Source organism: Nelusetta ayraudi, unplaced genomic scaffold, assembly GCF_046127955.1.
Source record: "Nelusetta ayraudi isolate G7.1 ecotype Tasmania unplaced genomic scaffold, CSIRO-AGI_Nayr_v1 ptg000071l, whole genome shotgun sequence".
NCBI classification, from domain to species: Eukaryota; Metazoa; Chordata; class Actinopteri; order Tetraodontiformes; family Monacanthidae; genus Nelusetta; species Nelusetta ayraudi.
In genome coordinates, this window is record NW_027466121.1 from 2,250,001 (window position 1) to 2,275,449 (window position 25,449).

Here is a 25,449-nt window from a genome sequence, read left to right on the forward strand (position 1 = left end):
GATAGAATCATCACAAATGATGAGAGCTTGGCAGCTTGTTCAAGGCAGTCGATACAAGCTGCATTAAAGGTCCGGTGTGTAAAATGTGGCTTGATATATAATTTTTATATTGGTAAAAGCTTAATCTACTGCCCATAAATCCATGAATAAAAGTTTACACTTGCAGTACAATTAAAGTAATTTGGGTTTCCTACCCTTGAACGGTTCCCATATATATTTATAAGAATATACCTAGAGCAGTAAGGGTCTTGCTCTGAGTTAGCTGCCATCTTGCACTGACATTTTTTAAGGAAGCTCACCTGACAGTGCCCTTAATAGGAAACACACTGTCTGGCAGGCTTCCCTAGAAATGTTACACCTTCAACAGACACATACACTGGGCAGGCTTGTAACCTTCCCTCGATGCTGAGATAAACGTCTGCCTGGCTGAAATCATCCTGTCTGCAAAGCACCTTTTCTCGACTAATGGAAAACGTAACGACGAATGTGAAAAAAAAACAACAACCTGTCAAGCAAACAAAAACAATCGTGGGACAGCGTTCATTGTCGCGTCTGAACACTTTTCCCCGTTTAAATCGCAGCGAACGTTTAGCACAGGCTTTACTGTCATTAGTCTAATCCCTGCCAGCAGCCAACAAATATAATTAGACTGTTAGTAGTTGGGAGCGTGTGCCCTGTGTGTGTCTGTGTGTGTGTGTGTGTGTGTGTGTGTGTGTGTGTGTGTGTGTGTGTGTGTGTGCGTGCACGCGATGTAAAGGGCGCCCGAGAAGACGAAGACGGAGAAGAATCAATTATGAAAGGCTGTCATCGTTAGAACGCGCGGCTTTAATGTTCTTCCAATAGGCGCTGAAGAGACGCATCCTTCCTGTGGGGCTCAAATCTGCTGCACTAATTAGGCATTCAGAGGGAGTCGTAGGAGCCCAGCTTGAAGCCCGTCAGCTGATCCAAACCTCTGCCGTTTAATAGAATGTTCCACAGTGTGAGATGGGTCATTAGGAACCGACGAGAGTGGATGGAGGACGTATAACGTGGCTGACCGTCAAAGTCCGCTGTTTGGGTTTAGTGTCAGTGAGAGAGGTTTCGAGCTGGGCGTTTTGATGCATTCAGTGTCTGCGATGGGATTTTAAAATTTGGGCAGTTTTGTGTTTTTACAGTACATTAGAGCAGTGTTTTTCAACTTTTTTTGAGCCACAGCACTTTTTTTTTTTTTTTAACATTGAATAAATCCAATGTCGCACCACCAACCAAAAATATTATAAAATGTTTTAGCCTAACAATGAAAATGTAGTCTCTTCATTTATTTAGACTCACTCAGTGAAACCTGGGCCTGTTTAGATGCCCACACACTATACTCAAAATACTCAGCCACACACTATATTCTACACAATAATATATTTCAAATTAATTGAATTTTCTGAACATTTTAAAAACAATAAGAGAATCGAGACAGACATAGGAATGCCCGCGCACAACCAAAACAACAAATTCAGCAGAAAAGAACAAAAAACAAATGCAAGCAATTACAACAAAAAAACAATACCTTTGCCTGAAGTCACTTTATAATTAAGCCTCATGTTTGAAGGGGATAGGAAGAAGTTGTGAGTAACTTCTCTGGTTATATAATTATTATTATTATTATTATTATTATTATTATTATTATTATTATTATTATTTTAATTAAGTATGGGGTAAAGTATAACAATGCGTCTGTTTTAGCACAAAGTTAAACCAGAACACTTTTGCAGGTGGCTGTCAACAGACTCAAATTCATGCAATCCATTCCTGTTACTGTGCTCCTCACCTTGCAAAGCTTGACAATGATCACTCCAGAGTTCTTGTAGTTTTTCTTCTTCTTCTGTTTCTTGGGGTTGATGCAGTCAAACTCCACCTGAAGGCACCGGAGCAGAGAACAGAGGCGCGACATGATGGTTGGTCAGAATGAGAGAGGTACAGTGGTGTACGCGTGGAGACTCACTTGGATGTGGGTACATTTACCCAATGTCTCTATTTAGGGGTGAAATGTTTCATTTTAATTCAGAATGAGTGTTGGCGTCGTACGGCCAAATTCAAAAGGAAGGTAAACCCGTCACGCGACCAAGATTTAGACATGAATTTGATCAAAAGGGACTCAAAAAGAGCTGCAACTAACGATTATTTTTGTTGTCGACTAATCTGTCGATACGCAAAATATCAAAGGTATATTAATTCACGATTTAAAGGTTATATACAATGTTTATCGCAGTTAAATACCTTAAAGAGATTTCTTACAACTTAAATATCGAAATAATATGCCTTAAATAACAGAGTTGATAAGTGAAAGTGTCTTACAATTCGGTATAAACTCTATTGACAGGGGCTGTAATTCACCAACTACTGCCGTAAAGTACGCATTTACCAAAGTGAACTTTCGTTCGCTAAGCTAGCTTGTACCATGATTTTCTGACGTATGGAGAAAAAACAAAACAAAACAAAACAAAAAAAACAACCAACGTATTATGTACTTGCGTCATAGGCTGATGACTAATTAACAAATAAGCATGTCATTTAAAAAATATATCTACGAAATCTCTAGACTGAACAAGTCTATCCTCGACGTTATTTCTGAACTCTTCTCTGCGGTGCGTAATGATACAGCGACTCCAGGGTGTCGGCGTTTAAGGTGTTGCACCTAACGTGTTTCGCTGCTTCGTTTTCTATCAAATACTCCTAAACTTTAGAAACTTTGCGGAGGAGTTTTCTAGCTTATTCACAGAGGAAGCCGTTCTTCTTCGCTGTTTTTGCAGGATGTAAATAATGAGCGACACTGCCACCCTCGGCGCTCAGTACTGTACTGGACACTGCCGGTGTTGCGTCGACGAATTTATGTTGACGACGTAATCGATTATGTCGACTAATTGTTCCAGCCCTAGAATCTAATGTGCACAAGCTGCCTCAACAGACACAGACACGTATGAAATGACAGGTAGCTAAAAATGGCTTTTCGTGCTAGCGGGCTCAGCTAAAGGCCTTTTTTTTCTCTCTCTTCTCACTGCATCCCCGGTGCTTCTATCCTTCAGTAGCTCGGCTCTGGTTTGCTGGTTATTCGCCCCCCTCACCCAACACACAATATCAAGTCGCACGGATGGACTCGGTGGGAGAACAAATCACAAGACCCCTTTTGGCACATGTACACACTCAGTTCCGCAGAAGAACACACACACTCAGGGCTGCTAATGAACAAGCTGTGTTCTGATTCCCACCATCCTCACAACTTTTTCAGAACAATAAACAAGGCAGAACTAAAAAGAGCAAATCCTAATGGAGTTTCAGTTAAATCATATCAGTGATACCCAACCAGTCCTCAGAGACAAATGTGTGTGAATGCAGCAGCAATGCAAATTTATGTGTGATTATTTCAGCATCCCTGTTGACAAATTCAACCTAACACATTGAAAGTGCAAATTAGCTGAGTCGTTTTGCTGGGGAATTAAAACATAATATTATGCCGTTATCTCCTGGTTGATATCAAAAACATTCCTCACTTATTTTATTTAAAAAACAAAAAACAAAAAAACAAGACGGACCTCTTTAAATCATTTAGTGGTTCACAAGGATTCCATTGCAGAGGCCTGACATGATGGCCTGATTTCAGTTATGAACCTTTGGACAAACACTGATTTCCATTTTCAGTTATCCCATCTGTTATTGATTCAATAAACATCTTGTTTTTGAGAACATCAGTCGGGCCACTTTCTGTTTTCCACTGACAAACAGGGTCTGGATTTGTTGAGCCCACAATAAATCTCTGGCGAGACTTCATTCTTCTGGTTTTCAGTGGTGGAGGCATTTTTATTGCCAAAACAATTCATGAAATGGCAAAGAAGCTGCAATTAGTGAGCACTTTTTTCCTAGTCTGACCATCCATCAAAGCACTTTGGAGTAAAAATCATGATCACACACACTCCTCTCTTCCTCACACACAAACTCACACATACACTGCAATAGTCTACCAGCAGAGGCAATCATCCATTATGCCGCCCGCTCATTAGAGGTGGCAGCCATTCAGGCTCACTCGCAGCTCAGTAGCCTATAAGACCTTCCTGTGGTGTCAAGGGAATCCAAACTAATCTAAATATCCTCATTACTTTGACTAAGCAACATTTTGTCCTCATGATACGTCAAGGCCCAAACCACATCTAAAGGAACAATGCAAAATACTCCATAGACGGTAGAGGGTTGTTTTCATTTTCATTTGTTTCATGTTTTAACCAAATAAATGTACATTTATTTGAACGCATCAAACCTGGGAAGTTAAGAACTTGGAGTATATATTAACAAAAAAGTTTGATAAATAAAGTGTAAGGGGCAAAAGAAGACAAACTCAAAAATGATTTACCTCCTCCGAGTTCTGGGCTTCACTCATTTTCGCCACCGAGGTCTGAAATTCACCGATGAAGTCGTGGCCTCCGTCGTTGTCATAGTCGTAGCACAGAACCTGTCATTGTGTGGAGCACATTTAATTCCATTAAATCCTGTTACAAGCTGTTTTCTTTTGCCACACTGTCCACTTATTTTGCTGTCAACTATGAAATCCCGCATGTTATATCCAAAAATAGTGGGACAACTATTTTTTCCACATGGACAATAATCAACTTATTATTATTGAACCAACAGCACTAACCTTTATGTTTCTATGTATGTCTCCATTGCAGAGAGAAATGAGTGGGACAGTGAAGGGTTTCCACGCTGGATCTAAAGTGTTTTTAATGACCTAAAGCAAAAACGACAGGAACAGATATGAAACACTTTCAATGACAAAAGCAGCAGCACACTCTACAAAATCTAGGGACACTGAAAGGTATAAAGGCAGATTTTATAGATCACAGTTCCACGTCATGAAGAAATGTTAGTTACGGTGTCACTTGCTAAATGTTTTACTTAGACTTGAGATGCTTGGAATTCTCACCTCTGTCCTGTGCACCAGCATCCATTTCCCATCCTCTCCCTGCTTGTGAAATTCCAGGTAAGGATCTGACTTCCCGAAAAAGTCCTGCACAGACACAGACAGTCACTGGAACCTTTTTTGTTTGTTTGTTTGTTCTTGAGATTCAGTGCTGGTGAATCCTCAAGTTTCCTTTGGCCATTAAAATCAAGCCGTGATTGGTCAATTCACCACTCAATCTGAAACTAGAGAGACACAGCTTGGCATTCTCCTGAACTCATGAAGTCCAGACCAATTGAATAAGCCTGATATCGGGGTCTCTATAGATTCTGACGATTCTGATTGGACAACAGTGATGTGAACTTGGCAGAAGACTCGTGAAAGCATTCTATTAAATTAAGTTAAATGGATTTTTAAAATAATAATTATGTTTAATTTAATACTCCTCTGCTATGTTTATTTATTTTTTGCCCAGAAAATGTCTAGAAACTCTCAGAAGGCGTTGAAGGCCCTGGGGGTTCCCCACTGATCCATATGCTGATTCTAAGGTACATTTCTTAAAGCGCATTAAAAGGTTCTATAGAAACACACTGAACATCTTGAAACATCAAATGAGGCTTTAACAACAACATACAATCACAGACCTTTCCCAAGTAGGAACATAAATAGAGAGCAATCAAAACTCATAATAATCCAGTAAACAGCAAGCAACCTGTCGCATTGATTATGAGGTGCACAGCCACTTGATCTTATCTCAATGAGAAATGCTCAGAGCGCCTGCCATGGCCAGGCTTTGTGCGTAATCCAACAGAATGCGCAGCAGGTGGACATCTGCATTGCTTATTATCACATTTCCAGTTGTGTTCTAACCTGAGCAGCCTTCCCTTAGGCACCGCTCGGCTACAGAAGCTCTGTCACTCATTGTTGTTGTTTGTAGTCAACAAAACAATATGTGTGCCCTCATCAGTGCACATGACAACTCATTATTAAAAGCTGGACAGAGGTGAAGGACAGAAAAACATTGGCTGTTAGAGTAAATGTTGCTGCTCGTGTGCCCTGAAGCATGTGCTGAGCTAATGCACTCTGAGTGCGTGCGTTTGTGTGTGTGTCGGGTGGGGAGCGGGTGGTGGTGCTGATAGTGGTGGGGTGTCGGATGCCTACCTTCTTATCCAGTTTCCGCCCACTGAGGGTCAAAGTGATGATTCTGTTGTCAGACAGCTCCTGAGCTGTTATCTTCAAAAAGAGGGGGGAAAAAAATCACAGCATTAGCGGCAAACAGAAATACTACACACTACAACATCAGCTGGGAGAGCGTCAACAATAACAGTCGTCAACAGCGACGGTGGTTAACGCGCCACTAAGAGTAAAGAACAGAGACGTCATCCTGAGGCGTCTGATGTTTAGGCAGAAGGTTGGAATGCTGGTGACACCAACCGTAATGGATCCTTTGCCGGCCTGTTTCCCATTGGCCAACATCAACGGTCTGTGGAGTTTCTTGTTGGACACGATCTAGCGGACAGTTTGAAAAAAAACAACCAAACACTTACAATGATTTGTTTCTATGAGTTTTTTTTTATTTTTTTATTTTATTAAACTGCATGTCTGAATAGAATAATTTAAATTTCACTTTCACACCGAAGACTTTTTAATAAAATTTAATTGAATTAAATGAGTAGCATTGGGTTCTATATGGGTAATGACAACATTATGATGTACTAATATTTGCTTCATTTGAGATACAGTGGTGCAGTGGCTCTTTTTTAGGTATTTTACTGCTCTATTTGTTGCATATTTTAATGATACATTAGATGGGATGTCTATTATTGATTTATGGGAAAATTTAAAGTGTGCTAAAACTCATCACCGCTTCAAACGGATGTTGAAAGTGCATGTGGATGAGTCAAAACTGGGCAGGTCGGCCGCGCTTAATATTTCATGGCAACCGGTGTCGTGTGGCCGTGTGTGTGTGCGTGACAAAACTTTGACGCGTAAAAGGCAAATCTTTACCATTCCCAGAGTACAAATGAATTCCCCCAGGAAGTCGTGCTCGTAGAGCTGCGTGGCACACTTGTCCTCGTCGAACATGGCAAAGCGAAGCTTCTGTATCTCCTCAAAGTGGTAGTCCACCTGAAACTTCACCCCGAACACCGGGTTCAGATTGTTCACGGCTGTTTCAGTGCGTCCCAGCTAGAGTGAGAGAGAGAGAGAGAGAGACAGAAAATGACACTGACATTACATGGTTGAACACTTGAACATGAGGAAACTTTCATATCTATATCCATATCTACATATATATATATGTATATGTATATATGTATATGTATGTATATATATAAATATATACATATATATATATACATTCATGTGTGTGTGTGCATTGTATTTATTTATATTGTTAAAGTCGGACCCAAGTATTGAGTTATTGTGAGTACAGGCACATTGTACCTGCAATAACCTTGTTTGTTTTTACACAAACACCTTGTCAGTACGTGTATGTTTCAAGGTGGACCACTGGAAGAGCAGCTGTTACCATGGTAACTACACTATGGCGATCACAATAAACAATAAACAATAGAGAGACAGCATGACAGAGAGAGAGAGAGAGTAAAATATGGTTTTACTGTACATGTATGGAACATATGTGCTGTACTGTTTTAAATATAACCTGTCGAACCAGCTTTATATAAAGAAATAATGTCCATGTTTCAATATATTCTTTAAAAAAAATGCAATATGAATGGAACATGCAATATGAATATGTGTATACAAATTTTGCTATGTTATCAATTTGATGGATGGGTTCAATTATACTGTGGCGCACAGCATTTTTTTGAAACATTGTCAGAAAACGAAGAGCACCAAAGCGCTCGCATGTGAAGGCCAATTTGTGATTGGTTGCTATCTGTCGTGGCGGTCTTACAGTACCAGGAGGCCTGAGAAAGCCAGCCGGCGGATGCCAAACATCTGACCAGATGTTTCGCAGACCATCGATAGCGTGGAATAGACAAAACACCAGCGTGTAGCACAGAGCCTCGCTGAATAAACAGCCAGACTGGGTTTCCAAACAGAAACCGAGCAGATGGCTCGCAAAACAAATAGATTGTCACGTTTGAAAAACACTGTTTTTTTCATTTGGTTTAATCAGTGTCTTTGCAATTCTTACACGATTCGTAATGGTTGACTTGGTGGTGTTTTATGTTAATTTCACCACCACTCTTGTGTTACTGAGGGAGGCCTTGAAAATGACTGAATCACTCGACGAAGGGTTGTTTAAAATCTGCGGTTTTTCAACCGGTGGAGTCTCAGGACCCGCATTTTTTCCCTTATCATGAAGTCGCGACACAAATTTCCATCCATCCATCAATTTTCAATACCCGCTTCTTACAGAACCCAGGGTTGCAGGGGGTCTGCTGGAGCCTCTCCCAGCTGTCATAGGGCGAAAGCAGGGTGACACCCTGGACAAGTCGCCATTTCGCACTCACGAACATTTTAGAGTTTCCAATTCACCTCTCATGCATGTTTTTGCATGCGAACTTCACACAGTAAGGCCCCAGCCCCAGAATTGAACCCGCAACCTTCTTGCTGTGAAGCGGCAGCGCTAACCACTGCGCCACTGTGTCCCACCGGCCTAAATTTATTCGACAAAACTTTCTATCATGTCTCGCCAATAAATTATTGAAATTATTGAATTTTGAAATTCCCAGAAAGGGAAACTGCCACAAAGCCGAATCAAAACAGCTCCACGACCTAGAAGAGGGTCGTGACCCACCAGTTGAGAAACGCTGGTTTTAATCATTTCATTTTTTTTCTCAAAAATAAAAACACCCAACAAAAATGAAAAAAGCGTGACAGCAAATGATGGGGGAAAATTGTGTTTTTAAAGCTTTAGTCACACAAGCGTTGCGCTCTCGCTTCAGTGTGTCCGCAACACATGCTGAGTGACGACGGGCGCCAGGATTTTTCGAGTTCAGAGGGGAGAGAAAGAGAAATCAAAGGACTTTTAAAGGGAGCATTTATCCGGGGCGCCCTGTCACGCGCTCTCTCGCTGAGAACCCACATTTCTGCAGGGCCATGGTGTTCTCTCTCTCTCTCTCTCTCTCTCTCTCTCTCTCTCTCCCGCCGCCGCCGCCACTTTGAGCCACTATCGCTGCTCTCCATCAAGGTTTCTCCGTTTATTTAACGCAAAAGGCTCCGCCGTCGCTTCTCCTCCGCCGCCCCTCCGCCTCGTTTGCATTCTCCCCTCTGCCTCTCTCTGTTCTCGATCCCCTTCTTCTGATTCATCCCTCACACTCTCACTCTTCTCCTCAAACACCCACCTCCCTCCCACACCGCCACCTCACACCCCACAACCACCCTCGCACTTCCTCCCTCGCACTTTTACCCCCTCCTCCTCATCATCAGCTCCTCCCTCTCTCCTCCTCCCTCCGTCGGAGCCAGATGCTTTTCGCGCCTCCGTTTCACAGGGCAGGGGAGGAGAAAGACGGGCCGGGGGTGAGAGGACTGCAGGGAAGCAGCTAACACAAGGATGGGGCAAGCTACGGCCCGGGGGCCCATATGCGGCCCGTGAAGCTTTTTAATCCAAAGAAATCTCAAAGAAATGTAATTAATTGTGAGGAAGCAATAAAATAACTGTATTTCATCCAATTTTTTTTTTGTGTGTGTTTTCAGAGTCATTTCAATAAAGAGCTGAATACCGTGGGGCTTCAAAGACACATATCTTGTTGGAACTTGTTGGTTCATTTTCAATTATCATAATCCCATGATATGTTTTTCCCCCTATGAGGTGGGTCACCAAAACACTCCATCCATCTGCTGCTGCTCCACCCCCCTCTGCCAAATTTCAGAAGCCACTGTGGCCCCACCAGTCAAAAAGTTTGCCCACCCCTGGGAGGTTGGGGGGGCTGTCTGAGAACGTGTAACAAGAAGAACGGCGAGCTGAGCGTAACAAAAAGAAAGATGTTTGGGGCCTGGTTTTACCTCCTCTTCCTCCTCCTCCTCCTCCTCCTCCTCCTCCCGTTGCTCCCTCGCTTCAGGAGCGCTCCAGCTCTTTGTTTCCCTTGTTACCATAGCAACGGCGAGCAATTTCATATCGGAGCCGCGTGCCCCGCTGACCGACGGCGAGCTACAACGCGCGGCCCTCGCCCACACGCGCGCACGCATGAACACCAAAGGCGAGCGGCTCGGCCTGTTGACCAGCTGCTCGGCGGAAGAAGCCTCCAGGCGCCGTCGGCCTGCGAGAAGCGAAACTTCATCAGCGCCGTCTCCAGTGCAATTGCGCTGATTTTTTTTTTTTTTCTATATTTACACGTACACGCTGTGTACTGGTACAGTAAACGCTGCAGGTGCACGTCTTTTATGAAATGAAGCAAAGAGGGGGTAAAAACATGTCTGGAATCAAGGGATTGACTGAATGAAATAATCTGATTTGCTTTCAATCTGCCAAAAAGTTGTACTTGGTCTTTCAGAAACACAAATACAGCTAATGAGGCAGGAGTTGTTTTTTCTGCCCAAACCCTCAATAACTGCATTTCCATTACTCCTAGAATTGCGTAAAACCTAAATATCGCATAAGAAAACAGGTAATGGAAACTTCGAAAAACCTCTCAAATGTCGCTGAAAGGTTTTTACGCTCTCATGAGGTGGTTTTTCCAGACGTATCGATATAGAGATAAATCGCAAAAGTGTCATGGAAACACTTTTTTCGCATTTACCAGTTCACTTCAAGAGAAAATGGCACATCATGTTTGGACATAATCAAAGAGAAAAATATAACAACCAGCAAACAACATCGAAATGCAGATTTGTACAAGACATGTTGTACCTCCATCAAAACAGTCTATATGGTTGTCCTATTTTTTGAAGCGTGGATGGAAGGATGGTTTGAATGTGTTGTAAAACTAGAATGATGAAGGTCTAGCACTAAAGTTTCACAACTTTCTGTTGCACGGGAAGCAACTCATTTAGTCACAAAAATACATAAAAGCAACTCCACAGAACGAGACCAAAGGAGCGCTTTGGGAAAAGTTGCAACTTCCTTTGTGGCTCAGGACACTGGGATTCGTGCCTGGATGGATGTTTGATGCATGAAAAAATATCAGAAAGCCTTGTGATGGAGCCAGCATTGACTGAAAACTTTGCCCACCGGGATCTCCTGTTTATGTTTTGATAATTCCTCATTAGAAAAGACCGTTCAAGCAGCACGTTTTCCCTCATATTTATGAGAATAAACTAGGTGTGAAAGCTGCAGCTGGCTATTAGTGTGGACTGAATGGGCAGCTATAAAGTGTAAAACTGCCAGTATTCTGAAGGATGTCCCTTCAGTGCCAATATAAACCCTGATGGTAATGATGAAATATTAAAAAAATTTGACATGAAAATGAAATCTGATGCATAATTTCAGTGTTAAAACTCTTAAAAAAAAAAAAAAAATCAGTCTGTGGCAGCAATTTTGAAAAATAATGGCTTGCAACAACATAACAGAAGGTCAATTGAAATTAGTCATTTTTGAAAATATAAAATTTTGAATCGTGAACGATCAACTGAACCAGTTCACTCTAAGTTTTATGAACTGAACATTGAACATGTTCATGGAGAAAGTGAACTTTTCCCAACTCTAAAAATCCGTCACTCCTTCCTTCTACCAATCTCCTGCAGCCACTTCCCCCCTGCGTCCTCACCTCCACCCAGTTCCCATCCACCTCGTGGAAGAGAACACAGAACGGGTCCGACTTGGAAGCCACATCTCGGTCCAGCAGGCCGGTAGCGGTGACGGACATTTCCACCCGAGTGACGCAGTGCTGAGGCGCTGCGGAGACGCTGCGAGTCTGGCCCTCGGGGGCCGAGCCCAAAGTGTAGGCCATGGTCCCAGGTCACAGTCGATGCCCTGGAAAAATAACGAGAAGCAACAAGGTCAGACAATACTCATTTTGAGTGTCCCTGATATTTTTAAAGTGAGTAGCAAGTTACAAGTACATATAAAAAGAAAAGAACAAGAACAAGAACCAGAAGAAGAAGAAGAAGAAGAAGAAGAAGAAGAAGAAGAAGAAGAAGAAGAAGAATAATGCCTTTATTTATCCCACATTGGGGAAATTTGCATGGTATAACAGCATATACAATGCAAATATATATAATTAAATGCATGAGTTTGCACAAGCCAAATGTTATCCTTGTAGTACTTTTTGAAACTGATGACAAAAATTGACACTAGATAGTATAAACTGCTGTGAATCCTCCAGAAAGAGTTCTTCTTAAACCACCAAACATCGTCTGCCAGAGATGACCAGCGTGTATTGCGTGCACACACGCAGCTTGTCCACCAACAACAACAAGCTTGTTGGGGGGTCTTATGTAAGTCAACACTTTACAGGAGAGTGTGGGTCTGTGTGTGTTATCTTGCACTGACACATTACAGAAGCATAAATTACTGGAAACGTGGATGCAGAGGGGGGAAAAAATAAGATGCTCACAATTGGGCGTCCACGGCTGTTGCCAGGCAGACAGCGCATTCACCTCTCGAAGATAGAATGCTCACACTTATATGAATTCACAAAAGAGGAATCGGTCGCAATGAGGGAGCAGTAATGAGGCTGAGCGCAGTAGGAATATGGCAATGTGATTGAATGGAATCTGCCAATGAAATGCATGACAATGTCGCGCTTCAGTTCTTGTGGATTATTTGCAATTTTTTGGGGACAAAATGCACAGAAATATTAAAATTCTCCATTCTGTTCTTAGTGAATGTCGATGTTAAATGAACTTGGCTTATGACCCTTGGGTTAACAAATGGCGGAGAAAAAAAAATACACTTTAGTGTTTTAGCTTGGATTTTTGATTTTTAAAATCAAAGTGACTGTAACTGCAAATCTGCAGTATTCCTGTTCAAAGATACGTATAAATATCCTGAAAACTTTAAGTCTTAAACAAAAGCTATTGTTTCTTGGGACACAATATCTATACATCTATATGTCTATATGTCTATATATATATATATACATATATATATATGTATATATATATATATATACATATATATATACACATACATATATATTACATTTGTATGTATTCATGAAGAAATTCTGGATACGTGAATGTGTGACTAGGTTGATCAAGTTCACATTAGACAAATATAATGAAAAGCCCCTTAGGATTAATTAAACAGACGTCATGAGACACATGCAGGGTACTGGGCCTTGTCAGTGCAAGAGGACGTAAGCCATGTCTGCCCTCTGGAAGACCCAACAATATCTAGAATTAAACATATCACACACACACACAAACACACACACACACACACACACACACACACACACACACACACACACACACACACACACACACACACACACACACACAGCCATAAGCCCAGATCAAAGCCACCACAAAACCTCCAAAATGGAAAAAGCTTGAGGGAAACCATGAGAAAAGAAATCACACACAACACACAACGTGCACGCCACACATTTGCCATAAAACACTTAACGTGTATTTTTTTGCCCACACGAAACATTTTTTTGGGGGAAAAAAGGGGTGTTTGGAGACGAGCAGCGCAGCACCTTGCGCCCGTGGTTCTGTTCTGGGAGCGGCGAGCTAAAAGGATGCTGACTGTTGCTAAGATACTAAGGTGTCATAACCAGCGTTGCTCCTCCCACTCGGTGGCCGTGATGTCATACTCGTAGTGGCGGTGGCTTGAAAATGTTGATGTTTCCATTCATTCACTCAGTCATTCATAAGAGGCCACTAAAGACAAACAAAAACACTTTTCATGAAGCTAAAACAATTTCAAAGGCTTTCTTTCTTTGCCCCCCCCCCCACCCCTCCTCTGAGACGAGATCTTCGACAATAAAACAGAACGACGTGAGGTACGCAACTTTAGAACGCAGAAATGAGGTGGATATATAACAAAAACAATGTAAAAAAAATAGATGCAATTGTGGACACATGACACACCAGTGATCCAACTGGCATTGAAAGCATCCCCAGTGTGTTATTTTGTGAGCAGACAGGAGCACAAACCAAGCATGCAGCACATCCTGAAACCCTGCAGGAGTGAAAATCCAAAAAGCTGCTGATGCCATAAGACCCTCCACCTCCACCACCGCCACCTCCACCACCACTGCAAATCACTCCCTGCAGCAGCAACGATAATGTGGACCTACTAGTCAGACTGTGTCACCTTCTTTGAGTGCAGTAAAGTGGAGCACCACTCCACGGTGTGTTAAAGTGCATTACAAGTGTAAGGCTTTGTTTGCGGATTTACATGAAAACACAGTAAGACTGAAAGTCGGCGTGTCATTTTTTTTTGTTCATCTTTGTGCTTGCGCTCATTCTGACCCAGGTGCGGTCACGTGATTCACAGCTGGATCCCAGTGTGCAGCGCAGACCTGGAGGGCAGGTACACGCGCGCGCGCGCGCACACACACACACACACACACACACACACACACACACACACACACACACACACACACACACACACACACACACACAGCATGGGAGGCTGGTAACACTATTTAAAAAGCTGCGTTCACGGCCAAGGGTGGCCAGCACAACATGCTTTCACATTTGTCGTCCAATCTGACTGAGCGTGCGCGCATTTGCGGTTCACCAAACGTGACCCCCGCGCGCCCTCACCTTCGTTTCTCCGCGTGTAACTCCGCACACTCGAGCGCATGCTCCACATATACCGCCTGCACGCGCCTAACCAGCCGTTAACAAGCTCCAGCAGAGATAAGCGGTGGTAAATGACTCACCCTAATAAAGGACGTCCAACTTCGCGCCTCTTCACTTGACAATTCCTTGAATTTTGCGCGAGTGGGAAAGAACGAGCGCACACACCAAAAAAGGGTTTAGTTGTTTCTAACAAAGAGCGGACACTGTTGTTGACATTCTTAGAATGGGTTCTTTTGTTTATCCGCAGAGTCCAGGAAGGCGCAACAGTGTGCGGATGAAAATCATCTTCGGACGGAGCCACCTGGACGTCGCTCTCTCCTCTCTCAGCGCGGTGGGGAGATGGAGCAATAAAGCTGACGAAGATGACCGGAAACGCAACGAGATTACGTACAAAATAAAAGCGTCGTAGTCAAATGTATGTAACGTGTTTCCGTTCGCCAAAAACCAGGTGGGTGTTTTTTTTTGTTTTTTTTTATCGATAAACTTTCACTGGGGGAAAAAAACGTGGATGTATATTTCATATGATTGGCACTAACTGTAAATTGTAGTACCTTTGTTAAAGTGTCTTTTAGCTCTGACAATAGTAAGTATGATATCCTTGCTCGCTCTGTGGGTAACACAGGTACGGATCTAGATATTGTGGGCACTAGAATTAGCAAAGAAATACTTTGGTCGGAGGAACTGTATGTTAGTATGCTAGTTAATTTTTCAGCCTTCGACTTTTGCTAAGATCTAAATCGCAAAAAAAAAAAAAAAAAAAAAAAAAAAGATTTAAATTGATTTCGTTTATTCAAGTCCTCTGCCTGATACCGATACTAATACTAATAACCAATGCTAATATTTAATTCTCCATTAAAAAAAGCAAGTCTATTTGCAAAAGGTGGTCGTATTGCACCTCTATTCAATCCCAAGAACATGACAGAGTTTAGAGATTTCAAACACAGACACCGCTATTCACTTAAGAAACTAGTGCAAATGTCGCCTGCTTCTAAAAGGGTGGATCAATCTGTTCCACCACTTTTGGCGGCACTTATCATTTGGCAGGCTAAGGCGAATGGCTAATCATACACGTAAACCGGCACAAGGCTATGCAGCATGATAAAAACAATAAACGTGTTAAATTGTTTATGATATGCTTTGTAATAAATATTTACACAGTGGGGTTTTAATTAGCCTTAATAATATCTAAAACCACTAAGAAAATGACAAAACTGCGCGTGAAGAAGTTTGAAGAGCTTAACCTGCACTATTGGTTTCAATCACAGGGGGGTGCCAGAGGGACACAATGAGCCAAAGTTGTCAAGAACAATTAAACGAGTACGCTATATCATAAACCGTTACAAACAAAGACTCCGACATTTTCATGTGTGACCGTTTTGTTTGGTACAACATTACTAAAACAGACAGTATTTCAGGACATTGTGTAAGAGTGTGAACACTCTTACACAATGTCCTGAAATACAGTATAATTACTTACTGTACCTGTTTGAATATAAACATAATTCAATTAATAATAATTACTAGAGCTATTGAAAAATTGTTATCACTAAAAATAAACAGCAAATACGCAGAAAAAGGTTGGAAAAAACACTCCATTTTAATTTTACGTCTGCACAGACAGTCAAAAATTCAAAAACAATTCTTGTTTTTTTTTTTTTTTTTAATATACGCACATACGCAGTTTTTCTCATTTGTAAAAACAATTTCCAAAGTTGGAATGCAGCAAAATAAATAACCAAAAAAAAGTCCTTTATTCTAACCTTGTGAACACCAGAAATAAATACGTAAAATGGACAGAGACCACAACCAAATATGAAATCAAGAGTGCTAAAAACTCTTATTTCTAAACCAAGTAAGTGATGTATTGTGTTTTTGACTTATGTGGCCTCTCACTATCAGACAGTTGCAATAGTGCAAAATGACTTGTTCTCCTTTCCTTCCAGGAAATCTCACGGGACATTCTATGTCGAATGGCGATAAAATTGTCATGGCTTGTCCAATGACTTTTTAGGGACCAGAAGGAAAGTTTTTTTTTTTTTCTTAATTCTTCTGTTTTTCAAGTAACAATAATCAAATCAAACTTGTTGAATGAAAGTACCCTCTGCTGGCCATTGGGAAGACTAGTGGTTTAAAGCTGGAATGACTGAATCCATATTATTAACAAATATTATTGACAAATTTAATTTACAAAAATCTATTGAACATAATAATAACGTTTAGGAAAACAAAATATAGAAATATCAAAAAATAACAACAGAACTAATTTTCTTCTTCAGCAAACTGTGAAATATTTTCTTTTCCTAACACTGAGAAGTTTAAGTTAAATTACTGTGCAATATGTTCAGAGCATTCAAGCGAGTGCCTCAATAGCTTGAGGCATCAATAGTCGCCATCAGTAGAGTTGCAGTAGAGTTTCCTACACACTCACTTATAATCAGCAAGCCAGTTCACAGAAATGATAAAAGACCAAGACATTAAAAAGGTAAAATCCACAAAAGAAAGAAAAAAAACAACAAATTGGAACTTTGCCACACCCAGTGATCAAATGTTCTTTCAAGCAGCTCAAACGGATCAGTGCAAGCAAATTCAGCTGTTCCCTTCAGGAGTTTCCAGAGTGAACTGATTTGCATTTTTTTTTTTTTTTTTTTTTGCTCAAGACGCCTTTCTTCACACAACCTGTGCATATATCTGGATTGTGGACCTTTACCCACTAGGCCACTATCACTCCAGCTCAAACCAAGTCAGTGCATTTCCATAAAAAAAAAAGCCAGATGTGATAAACGATACAGCACGCAAGGGTAATATTAAGTAGGTGAGAAGTTCAGCCTTCTGTCTATCAGCCGGAGCCTGCTGGCATTGTTGGCAGAGACTTGGTTCTTCCACAGCCTGAAAAACAACACAGTGGATGCAGCACAATGAATGAATGCACGTGCGTGAAAAGTGTCCAGCAAATAGTTCTGAAACGCAAACCGATATTTATTTCATTTTGATAGTCGGCTTACCTGACGAGCTGCAGAGCAGGACAGACCTGCAAGGCTTTGACCAGAGCCTCGGCTCCAAACACACTCACATTGTTTGACTCCAAACTGAGAGCATGAAACACAAACATGAGGTTGAGGATTTAAATAAAATATAAATAAAAGTCCCTACAGGAGGTATTAAAAAACAGTGGGTAATTGAAAGTACTGTATTGAAAAGTAGAATAAGTCCTGAAGCAAATTGTAAATCTGTTTAAAGTCTGATAAACTATTTCTGGTTTTATGTGCATGTCTGCTGGGAATGCAGTGCTACTGGTTGTACACCGTCGGCGTTATTCCACGGGGGTTCAGAATACGCATCCTTTATTACCGCAACAAGAAACGCAAATGCTGGAAATGACTGAGTGGGCTTGCTTTCATTGAAAGCCCAAAGAGGCCAAAGCTCAAAGGTTCAAACGTGAAGGAGTAAATCAACCTTAAAGCTTCTGATTTTAGAACCGTTTCATCTGTATAACAAAATTGCGGCATCAGAATTGACGGTTAGTCCTGAGCCGCTGCTACTGAGCATGCCACTTTTTGGGCTAATCTGACTTCAGTTGTCTCACAGAGACACACGGTGAGAACATTTAAATCCCCACGCCGTAAAATGGGATTTGAACCCTCAGCCTTCGTGCGTTTTGGCTGCAAAATGACAACATTACACACAACATCAGGTGCGCTTTCGTATGCGACATGCTAAGCATACATGTTTAATGAAGGTAATCTCATGGGCAACCACATGACTGCTGGAACCATCAAATGATTCATGTTTCTCCCCGTTAATGGAGCCTCAGCTCCATCTTGTCAGATTAATTTCAAATATTATTATGTAAAAAACAACAAATAACTTCAGAAATAAGGTCAACATATTAATTTTACTGTTCAGTCCGTGATTTAGCCACTGCTGTGAGCTGGTAGACGATTAGATGAGGGACACACCGTCACCGATAGTACTTTTTTACGGAACGAGACGTGTACGACAACTTGCACTTCAGTACTCACCGATACAGAGTACTTAATTACACCAGTACACATTATAGAGTTACTTAGATTTTGTTTTTACACAAACGTTCTGCTATTTGAACAACATTCCTCATCATGTTTTTCTAGAACACAGACTGACAGTCGCAAGTTCCACTGCAGTACAAACGCAAATTGAACACAAAATTGCTATTTACATGCAAACACAACTGGTATTGAGAGAGAAAACTCACTCTATTCTGGTGAGTTTCTGACAAAGTGGCATAACTTTGGCCAGTTCCACTGCTACTTCATCGCCACAGTTATTCCAGCCCAGCCTGCAGACAGACACACACACACACACACACACACACACATTAAGCTTTTTTTTTTAGAAATCAGTAAGGATGGAGGTCACACATTCAGCTCACCGATGCCGCGCAATGTTACAATTTCTCATCTCACCCCACATCCTGTATGAGAGGACAGTGAGCCAGGTTAGCAGCCACGGCGCACAGCTCCGACGTCCCCACGGAGGTCAGACTGAAAAACCCAGGAAGAGAACAAAAAGTTAAGCACAATCTGCTCCTCCGTCTGCGCCCAAAGTGGTGCGACGAGTGTCTCACAGGAGCTTGGTGAGATTCTTCAAGCCAACCATCGCCTCGGACAGACTGGCCGATCCTTCGTGGCCAATCGCGTTCTCCGAAAGACTAGGGGGGAAAAACAAAAAGAATACAACTCTCAGAAGGAAACCAGAGGAGTCTGTTGGACCGCGTTGAACCTTATGGTGCGCACGCGTCTTACTCCAGCACGGTGATGCGTGTCAGTGAGGGAAGAATAAGAGCCATGGAGGCAGCGGTGACATCACCCAGCTTGTTACTGGACATGCTGGAAGAGAGCACAGACAAACTCTAACCCTACTCGGACACAGAAATTCAAAGATTTATTTGGTAGCACTTCATAATTAGTACACAATTTTAGAATTAGTCGTCTATTACTTGTCCATCGATTGTGTATTCATACTTAATAAATTATGGATTAAGGTTATGGTAGTCTAACATTAAACCCAATTCATCGTTATATATTATGTAAATGCAAAATCATTAACAAATAACTGTTGTGCTTAATGACCACAACATCAGTCATGCGACAACATATATATATATGTATGTATATATATATATAAATATATATATATATATATATATATATATATATATATATATATTATATATATATATATATATATATATATATATATATATATATATTTATATATTATTTGGATATTCTGAAGAAGAAACAGCGACATCAAGTGGTTACATTTCAGATTGCAGCGTCTTTCACTCTCACTCCCCTTCCTGAGATTGTCAGTGAGCTACAGTGGCCTCCACCTTGGTAAACTTTTCACCAAGATAAAAATCATAAATCAAGCCAAATTTTACACACTGGACTTTTACTACTGGCTATGTCCACTACTTTTACAAATATGTAGCTCAGCAAATTTCTTTGTTTGCGTTCAGCAGGTCGTGACTGATGGAACTCATGCACTCTATCGACATCCATGAGACGGTACAGTAAATAACAGCTTGATTTGCATAATTTGCTCTAATCCTGCCACCCCCAGAGCCACTCAGAACACTGCCATGCTGTGTGCTCCCATGTAAACATAAAAAACAAACATTTTTAATGCAGTTTTGTTTTTCAGTCACAGACTGGGAAGAACCAATTTTTACCACGATAATATATCAGAATTGTTTCTTAACAGAGCCATTATCTAATGTATTTGAATGTAAATTTGAGAATACATTTTTTTTTTTGTAACATCAACGTCCCCTGTAATAGCATTCATAGTCTCTTTTTTGTATTTGATAGGAATTTATAACTTAACTAAAACAAAAATCCAGTAAAACATACATAGAAAATAAAATGTGTTCTTACTGAAGCTCCTCAAGACAAACACAGCCTTTAAGAGTCCGCAGCAGCTGATCTCCCGAGTGGTCGCTGATACTGTTATTAGATAGACTGGCAACATGCATGTGCACCCATACACACACCACACACACACACACACACACACACACACACACACATTAGACAATTACGACATTAGTGCAATACCATGGATTGATGCGTAAATAACATGGTGCAGAAAAAAAGCCTCCAGTGATACAGGCCAAAATGTTTGCGGATGTTTGGCCTACCTAATGACCTACTCTAAGCACTAACAGCTGCCTTCTATTAAAAGGGTGTCAAAACTCTAGTAAATGGCTGGCATGTCGTGAGTGACGGACATGTTACACAATTACAGCCAAGCAGTGGCTGTGCCTTTCTCCATGTGAGACCTTGTTGAGTGACATAAGGTTGATAAAAAAAAAAAAAAAGTTACTTTTGTCGCGTCAATTCAATAATCAGTAGATTATTCAAAGCAGAAATTTTAGAAATATCCTTTTTATTCTGCAAAAAACTGTAATGGAAACGCAGCCTATGACTGCAATACAGCGCCACAAGATCAACTGTGCTACCGATAGGTTTCGCCGGCTGTTGCTACCTGATTCTCCTGAGCTTGGTCCATGCAGGCAACATGCTAGTTAGCTGCTCAGTTCCTTCATCACTCATCCTCCAGCCCTCCAGCCTGAAGCAACACAACGCAAATGGCAAAGCCAACGGTGACAACCAGTACAGCAAGCACTTGGGAGGTTTTCTTTGACTCTGCTTTGATCACAGCCTACTGTTTACGTGCAAAAAAAAGAAAATTAAAAGAAAATGCTTACTCAAGTGCCTCAATGTTTGTCAATCCTTCCAAGGCAACTGCGATAGGCAACACACTGTTTGCCTCTGTATTTCCCAGTGCAGTGGTGATCTTGCTTAGTCTGCAACACAATAAAGCACACATAAGTAGGCCAAATCATTTGTGGGTGTGTGGCGACAAACCTGAGTCTGAGTTTGACTCACCCGGAGGTTTCGAGTTTCGCTTTGAGACGAGCTCTAACACCACCACCGTGAAAGGCCAACATTAATCAATCACCAGAAAAACCCAAAAAATCCTCCTCTTACATACGGTGAACGTGAACATATTCTCAGCAGAAAAGAACCACAGAGCTGCTTCTATGTTTCACTGCAATGTTGTCCGAGTCAACTCAACTCAACATTTGCAGTGGAAGTAATAATTAATTCTAGGTTTCGCCCGTTCATTTCACAAACACGATGGAACATTTACTTGGGGAGCCTCTGTTTTGCGGTTTGCTTAGCCTAGCAGCGGATGTTCATCTAGGGAGGGAAACAGGAAGTAATAATGATGTTCAACAAAGCCTGACGTGTGTAGAGGATTATTTTTGCCGATGTAAATACACGTTTCTATATCGCGCGGATCAACTGACATTTGCTGTCTGCGTTCTGCCCTGGCAACCCATCAGCAGGAAACCACTTTACAGCTTAGCACTATGACTGGACCGGAGCGGAGCTGGCTCGGCATTTATGTCGGGCTTCAAGAGGGGTCGATGACAGGCTGGCATGACGAGCAGTAGCAACAGTGGCTGTAACGCGAGCGGGCGAAGCGGCAGTTTTTGGACGGGTTCTTGACCGCAAAATGTTTACGATCATAAATAGATTTAATCACTGGAGTGCCGTTGCGTGTGGATCAGTGTCAGTGCCAATGTGCAAGTGGACGGACATCTCCATGAGAGCTCTATGGAAGGGACGGACGTCTCAATGTCATGGAATCGTTTGAGAAATACTTGGAACAGGACACACATTTTGTCTAATGATTATTTTTTTTGGCAGCGAGTAACGTGAATACACGCTTGCCGCTAATGTCCACCTGGAGCCATTTGAGCCTCCGGTATCACATTAGAGAGGAAGACACATTTAATGCAATCAAGTGTCCTTCCAAAGGTTATATTGCTATATTTGTTGTTGTCATAAACTGATTGGTTATGTTTGTTTGTTCTCTCGCCTGTAACAGTAGCGTCCTGCCGCTCTGGCCAGCGACTACATTTCAAAGCTACCATTACACAGCGAAACCCATTTTACAAATTAGCATTTTGAAGCAGCGCTTTTTTTTTAATGGGCTATAGCAGGTTTAGTGCAGTTTTTAGTGTTGTTGAATTTAATATGTGCTCAGTTTTTTTTTTTTTTTTAGAATGTGTGCTAAAGCATTTATGCTAGCAATCACAGACTCTGATTTTAAGGACAGAGTCCTGAGCAAGTGGTAATTTGTTCAACTGTGTGTCTAACATTTCCTCATCCAACACCTGCAGAAAATAATGTAGCTATTCGAGTCGTAACTCCAGTAAGGGATCACACAATTTACAGGTGTCAAGATAAAACGTTAAATGCTGCTTCAAGTTTAGCAAACACTAATTTGGACGCTGGACAAAAGAGAGTAGTAAGCCACTGGACGTGTTACTAAATGACATCATGCTACGGGGCACCTATAGTGGAGGGAGGCCTCACAAAGTCTTGAATTTAACGACAAATATATTTTGTTAATGAAATAATTATCAACGTGAACTTTGTCACAGTTTTTGAATCATCCAACAAAAATATTTGCACTTTTTGTGCCAATTACTCCCCACGAAATCCATCAATAAAATTATTACCTGAAACTTTGATAAAAAAATGTAGCTTCTAAACTTCTAAATAAACCACTATTACTAACATAAGAATGAATTATGTTCTGCTCCTGTTACAGCACGTTTTTATTCAAAAGGGCGCTTTTGGCAACAACAACATTGAAGTCTGTGTTCCTTACTTGAGCCGCCGTATTGATTTGAGATTCCTCAACGACTGTGCCAGACACGCCATGCTCTCCTCATCCAGCGGCAGCGTGTCCAGGCTACGCACAGACACACAGACACTGAGACGTTACATTCGGCGAAGTACGCGCGGCCGGCCAAAACTCACACGTGCCGCACGTCTCTTACCAGAGGCCTTCCAAACTGACACACTGCTCCAGAGCTTTGACGAGCAGCAGCGTGGTGCCAGAGCGGACGCAGTGAGACAGCCTGGAGAGGAGAAGAGGGGTGCGTTCACTAAAGAACATTTCTGACACGTGAGGATCGTGTATTGTACCGCAGAAAGACATCGTGATAGATTCTTACGTGAGTGATCGCAGCCGGAGAAACAGCCTCGACATCAACGGAGCTGTCGTCTCAGAGATCACGTGACCGGACAGACTAAGGGTGGAAAAAAAAGACAAACTGACTGACTCTCGAAACTGTTGGAATATTTTGGTCAGTAACCATCCAGGACCACCAAGGACAGCCAAAAAAAAAACAAAAAAACAAAACAAATCCATCATGAACGCATAAGAAGAAACACAAGGAAACAAGGAATCACTATCCAGAAAGATTTGCATCTCCTTGAGGGTGAGATTTTTGAGCTAAAACAAACATGACATCTACGAAAAATTGTTTTGTTTGAAGAGGCAAAAACCGCAAGACACTTTGACGTAAATTTAAAAAGAAAAAAAAAATCCTTCTTAGGCCTCCTGTTTATTGTGAATAAGACAAAACCTGTGCGCACTCACTTTAAGCACTGAATGGTTGTGGCCTGGGAAAAGGCCTCCGCCAGGCTCTCATCCAGCCAAGTCACTTTGGAAGCAATACTGCAACGCAGGAAAAAAAAAGATCCAGGTGGATCAATATCATTCTCGCACTTTCAAGCGGGAATGAAAACAGACGGTGAAAGTGTCGCCAAACAAGTAAAAAAAAAAAAAAGAGAAAAAGAAAGAAAATCTCACCTGAGGGAAGTGAGCTTCGGCAGGGCGAGAACAACCGAGCAGAGAAATTCCACTCCCGTCTGACCCAAGCTGCTGTGTGTCAGAAACCTAATAAAAATAGGAAACCAGCATGTTGTTTTTTTTCTTTTCTTTTTTGATCTATTTGCAAAAGAGAGAGAGAAACCCACTGAAACTCTGTCAGGGCAGGACACTCCTGGATGATGCTCGTCATGGCTGCAAGCTGATGACCCTCAACTGCGCAGTCCAGCAGGCTGAGGGGGGAGGATTAGACGAGTGGGGGGGTGGGAGGGGGGTGTTGACAATCAACAAAAACATCATTGTATATATTTCAAAGCAAAATCGCCCTCTCAGTAGACTTCATTTAGACAAAACCAGCCGACATGGTGTTTGTATTTCACCAGAAGAGTTCACTTTAGATCGGGCGACTGGAAGACGCATTGAAGGAAGGAAAAAGTACCCAATGTTCTCTGTCAGCATTGATGGAGGCTGATCTGATGAGTTGCCGCTGAAAACAGAACAGAACGGCGTTCAACAGCACTCTGAATTTTGTTGAATAATCATATTTAACGCACCTCTTTTTTTCATTCACTGGATATGAGAATGTATCTTACAGTAGATCAAAACACAGGAATTATTACTCTGATACAATGGTGTAAACCTCTGAAGTTTTAAACAAACCATTTCAGCCAGGTGGCCCCATTTTACTGCCCAATTAAAATTAGAATAGAGAGTGAGACGAATTGTGTCATGTCGACACCAAAGTTCCTGTTTCTGAGTGACAATATGCAAAAACCTTTTGAAAACGTTGTTCAATTCAAATTCGTGACTGACCTGACTGCAGTCAGCCGGGAGGCTTTCGTGAAGCACAGCTGCAGTGTCGTGCAGTGAACCCTGCAAAGTGAACACGCTCAAAGCTTAAATTGGTACGGTGCGCACGCGAAGGTGTATTTCCACTGTGCTCACACTTGGAAGCTACCTGATGGTGTGTATCCTCCTGTTAATGTTCAGACAGCGGCACACCATGTTTATGGCCTCCTGTGATTGGATCCAATTCTCGTCAAAGCTAAAACGGTAAAACAAAAGGTTGGTGGAGGGGTGGGGTGGGGGGGTGGACGGGTCAGTGGCTCTGTCTGTCG

The 25,449-nt window shown here is 41.7% G+C and overlaps 2 protein-coding genes across 4 annotated transcripts in view; both read right to left on the reverse strand.

The window, feature by feature from the left end:
- cpne2 (copine II) overlaps window positions 1-14,932 on the reverse strand; it is a 32,020-nt gene extending 17,088 nt beyond the window's left edge. The window contains exons 1-9 of the mRNA XM_076042851.1: window positions 14,674-14,932; window positions 11,599-11,804; window positions 6,929-7,108; window positions 6,356-6,430; window positions 6,083-6,154; window positions 4,946-5,029; window positions 4,661-4,750; window positions 4,376-4,474; window positions 1,802-1,888 (exon numbers count right to left, since the gene is read on the reverse strand). Coding sequence (XP_075898966.1) covers window positions 1,802-1,888; window positions 4,376-4,474; window positions 4,661-4,750; window positions 4,946-5,029; window positions 6,083-6,154; window positions 6,356-6,430; window positions 6,929-7,108; window positions 11,599-11,781 — 870 coding nt within the window. The 5' untranslated portion in view covers window positions 11,782-11,804; window positions 14,674-14,932. The remainder of the gene's footprint in view (window positions 1-1,801; window positions 1,889-4,375; window positions 4,475-4,660; window positions 4,751-4,945; window positions 5,030-6,082; window positions 6,155-6,355; window positions 6,431-6,928; window positions 7,109-11,598; window positions 11,805-14,673) is intronic.
- A 1,303-nt stretch (window positions 14,933-16,235) lies between these two features.
- nlrc5 (NLR family, CARD domain containing 5) overlaps window positions 16,236-25,449 on the reverse strand; it is a 28,995-nt gene continuing 19,781 nt past the window's right edge. For 2 of the 3 annotated variants that reach the window (XM_076042562.1, XM_076042560.1), the window contains 18 exons: window positions 25,290-25,376; window positions 25,145-25,204; window positions 24,771-24,818; window positions 24,481-24,564; window positions 24,314-24,400; window positions 24,101-24,178; window positions 23,673-23,747; window positions 23,496-23,576; window positions 23,324-23,407; window positions 21,345-21,443; window positions 21,122-21,205; window positions 20,512-20,595; window positions 19,375-19,458; window positions 19,197-19,280; window positions 19,036-19,113; window positions 18,825-18,908; window positions 17,596-17,679; window positions 16,236-17,479 (listed from right to left, as the gene is read on the reverse strand). In XM_076042562.1, the coding sequence (XP_075898677.1) occupies window positions 17,398-17,479; window positions 17,596-17,679; window positions 18,825-18,908; window positions 19,036-19,113; window positions 19,197-19,280; window positions 19,375-19,458; window positions 20,512-20,595; window positions 21,122-21,205; window positions 21,345-21,443; window positions 23,324-23,407; window positions 23,496-23,576; window positions 23,673-23,747; window positions 24,101-24,178; window positions 24,314-24,400; window positions 24,481-24,564; window positions 24,771-24,818; window positions 25,145-25,204; window positions 25,290-25,376 (1,447 nt within the window). In that variant the 3' untranslated portion in view covers window positions 16,236-17,397. The remainder of the gene's footprint in view (window positions 17,480-17,595; window positions 17,680-18,824; window positions 18,909-19,035; window positions 19,114-19,196; window positions 19,281-19,374; window positions 19,459-20,511; window positions 20,596-21,121; window positions 21,206-21,344; window positions 21,444-23,323; window positions 23,408-23,495; window positions 23,577-23,672; window positions 23,748-24,100; window positions 24,179-24,313; window positions 24,401-24,480; window positions 24,565-24,770; window positions 24,819-25,144; window positions 25,205-25,289; window positions 25,377-25,449) is intronic. The other variant, XM_076042561.1, reaches the window with a different exon arrangement.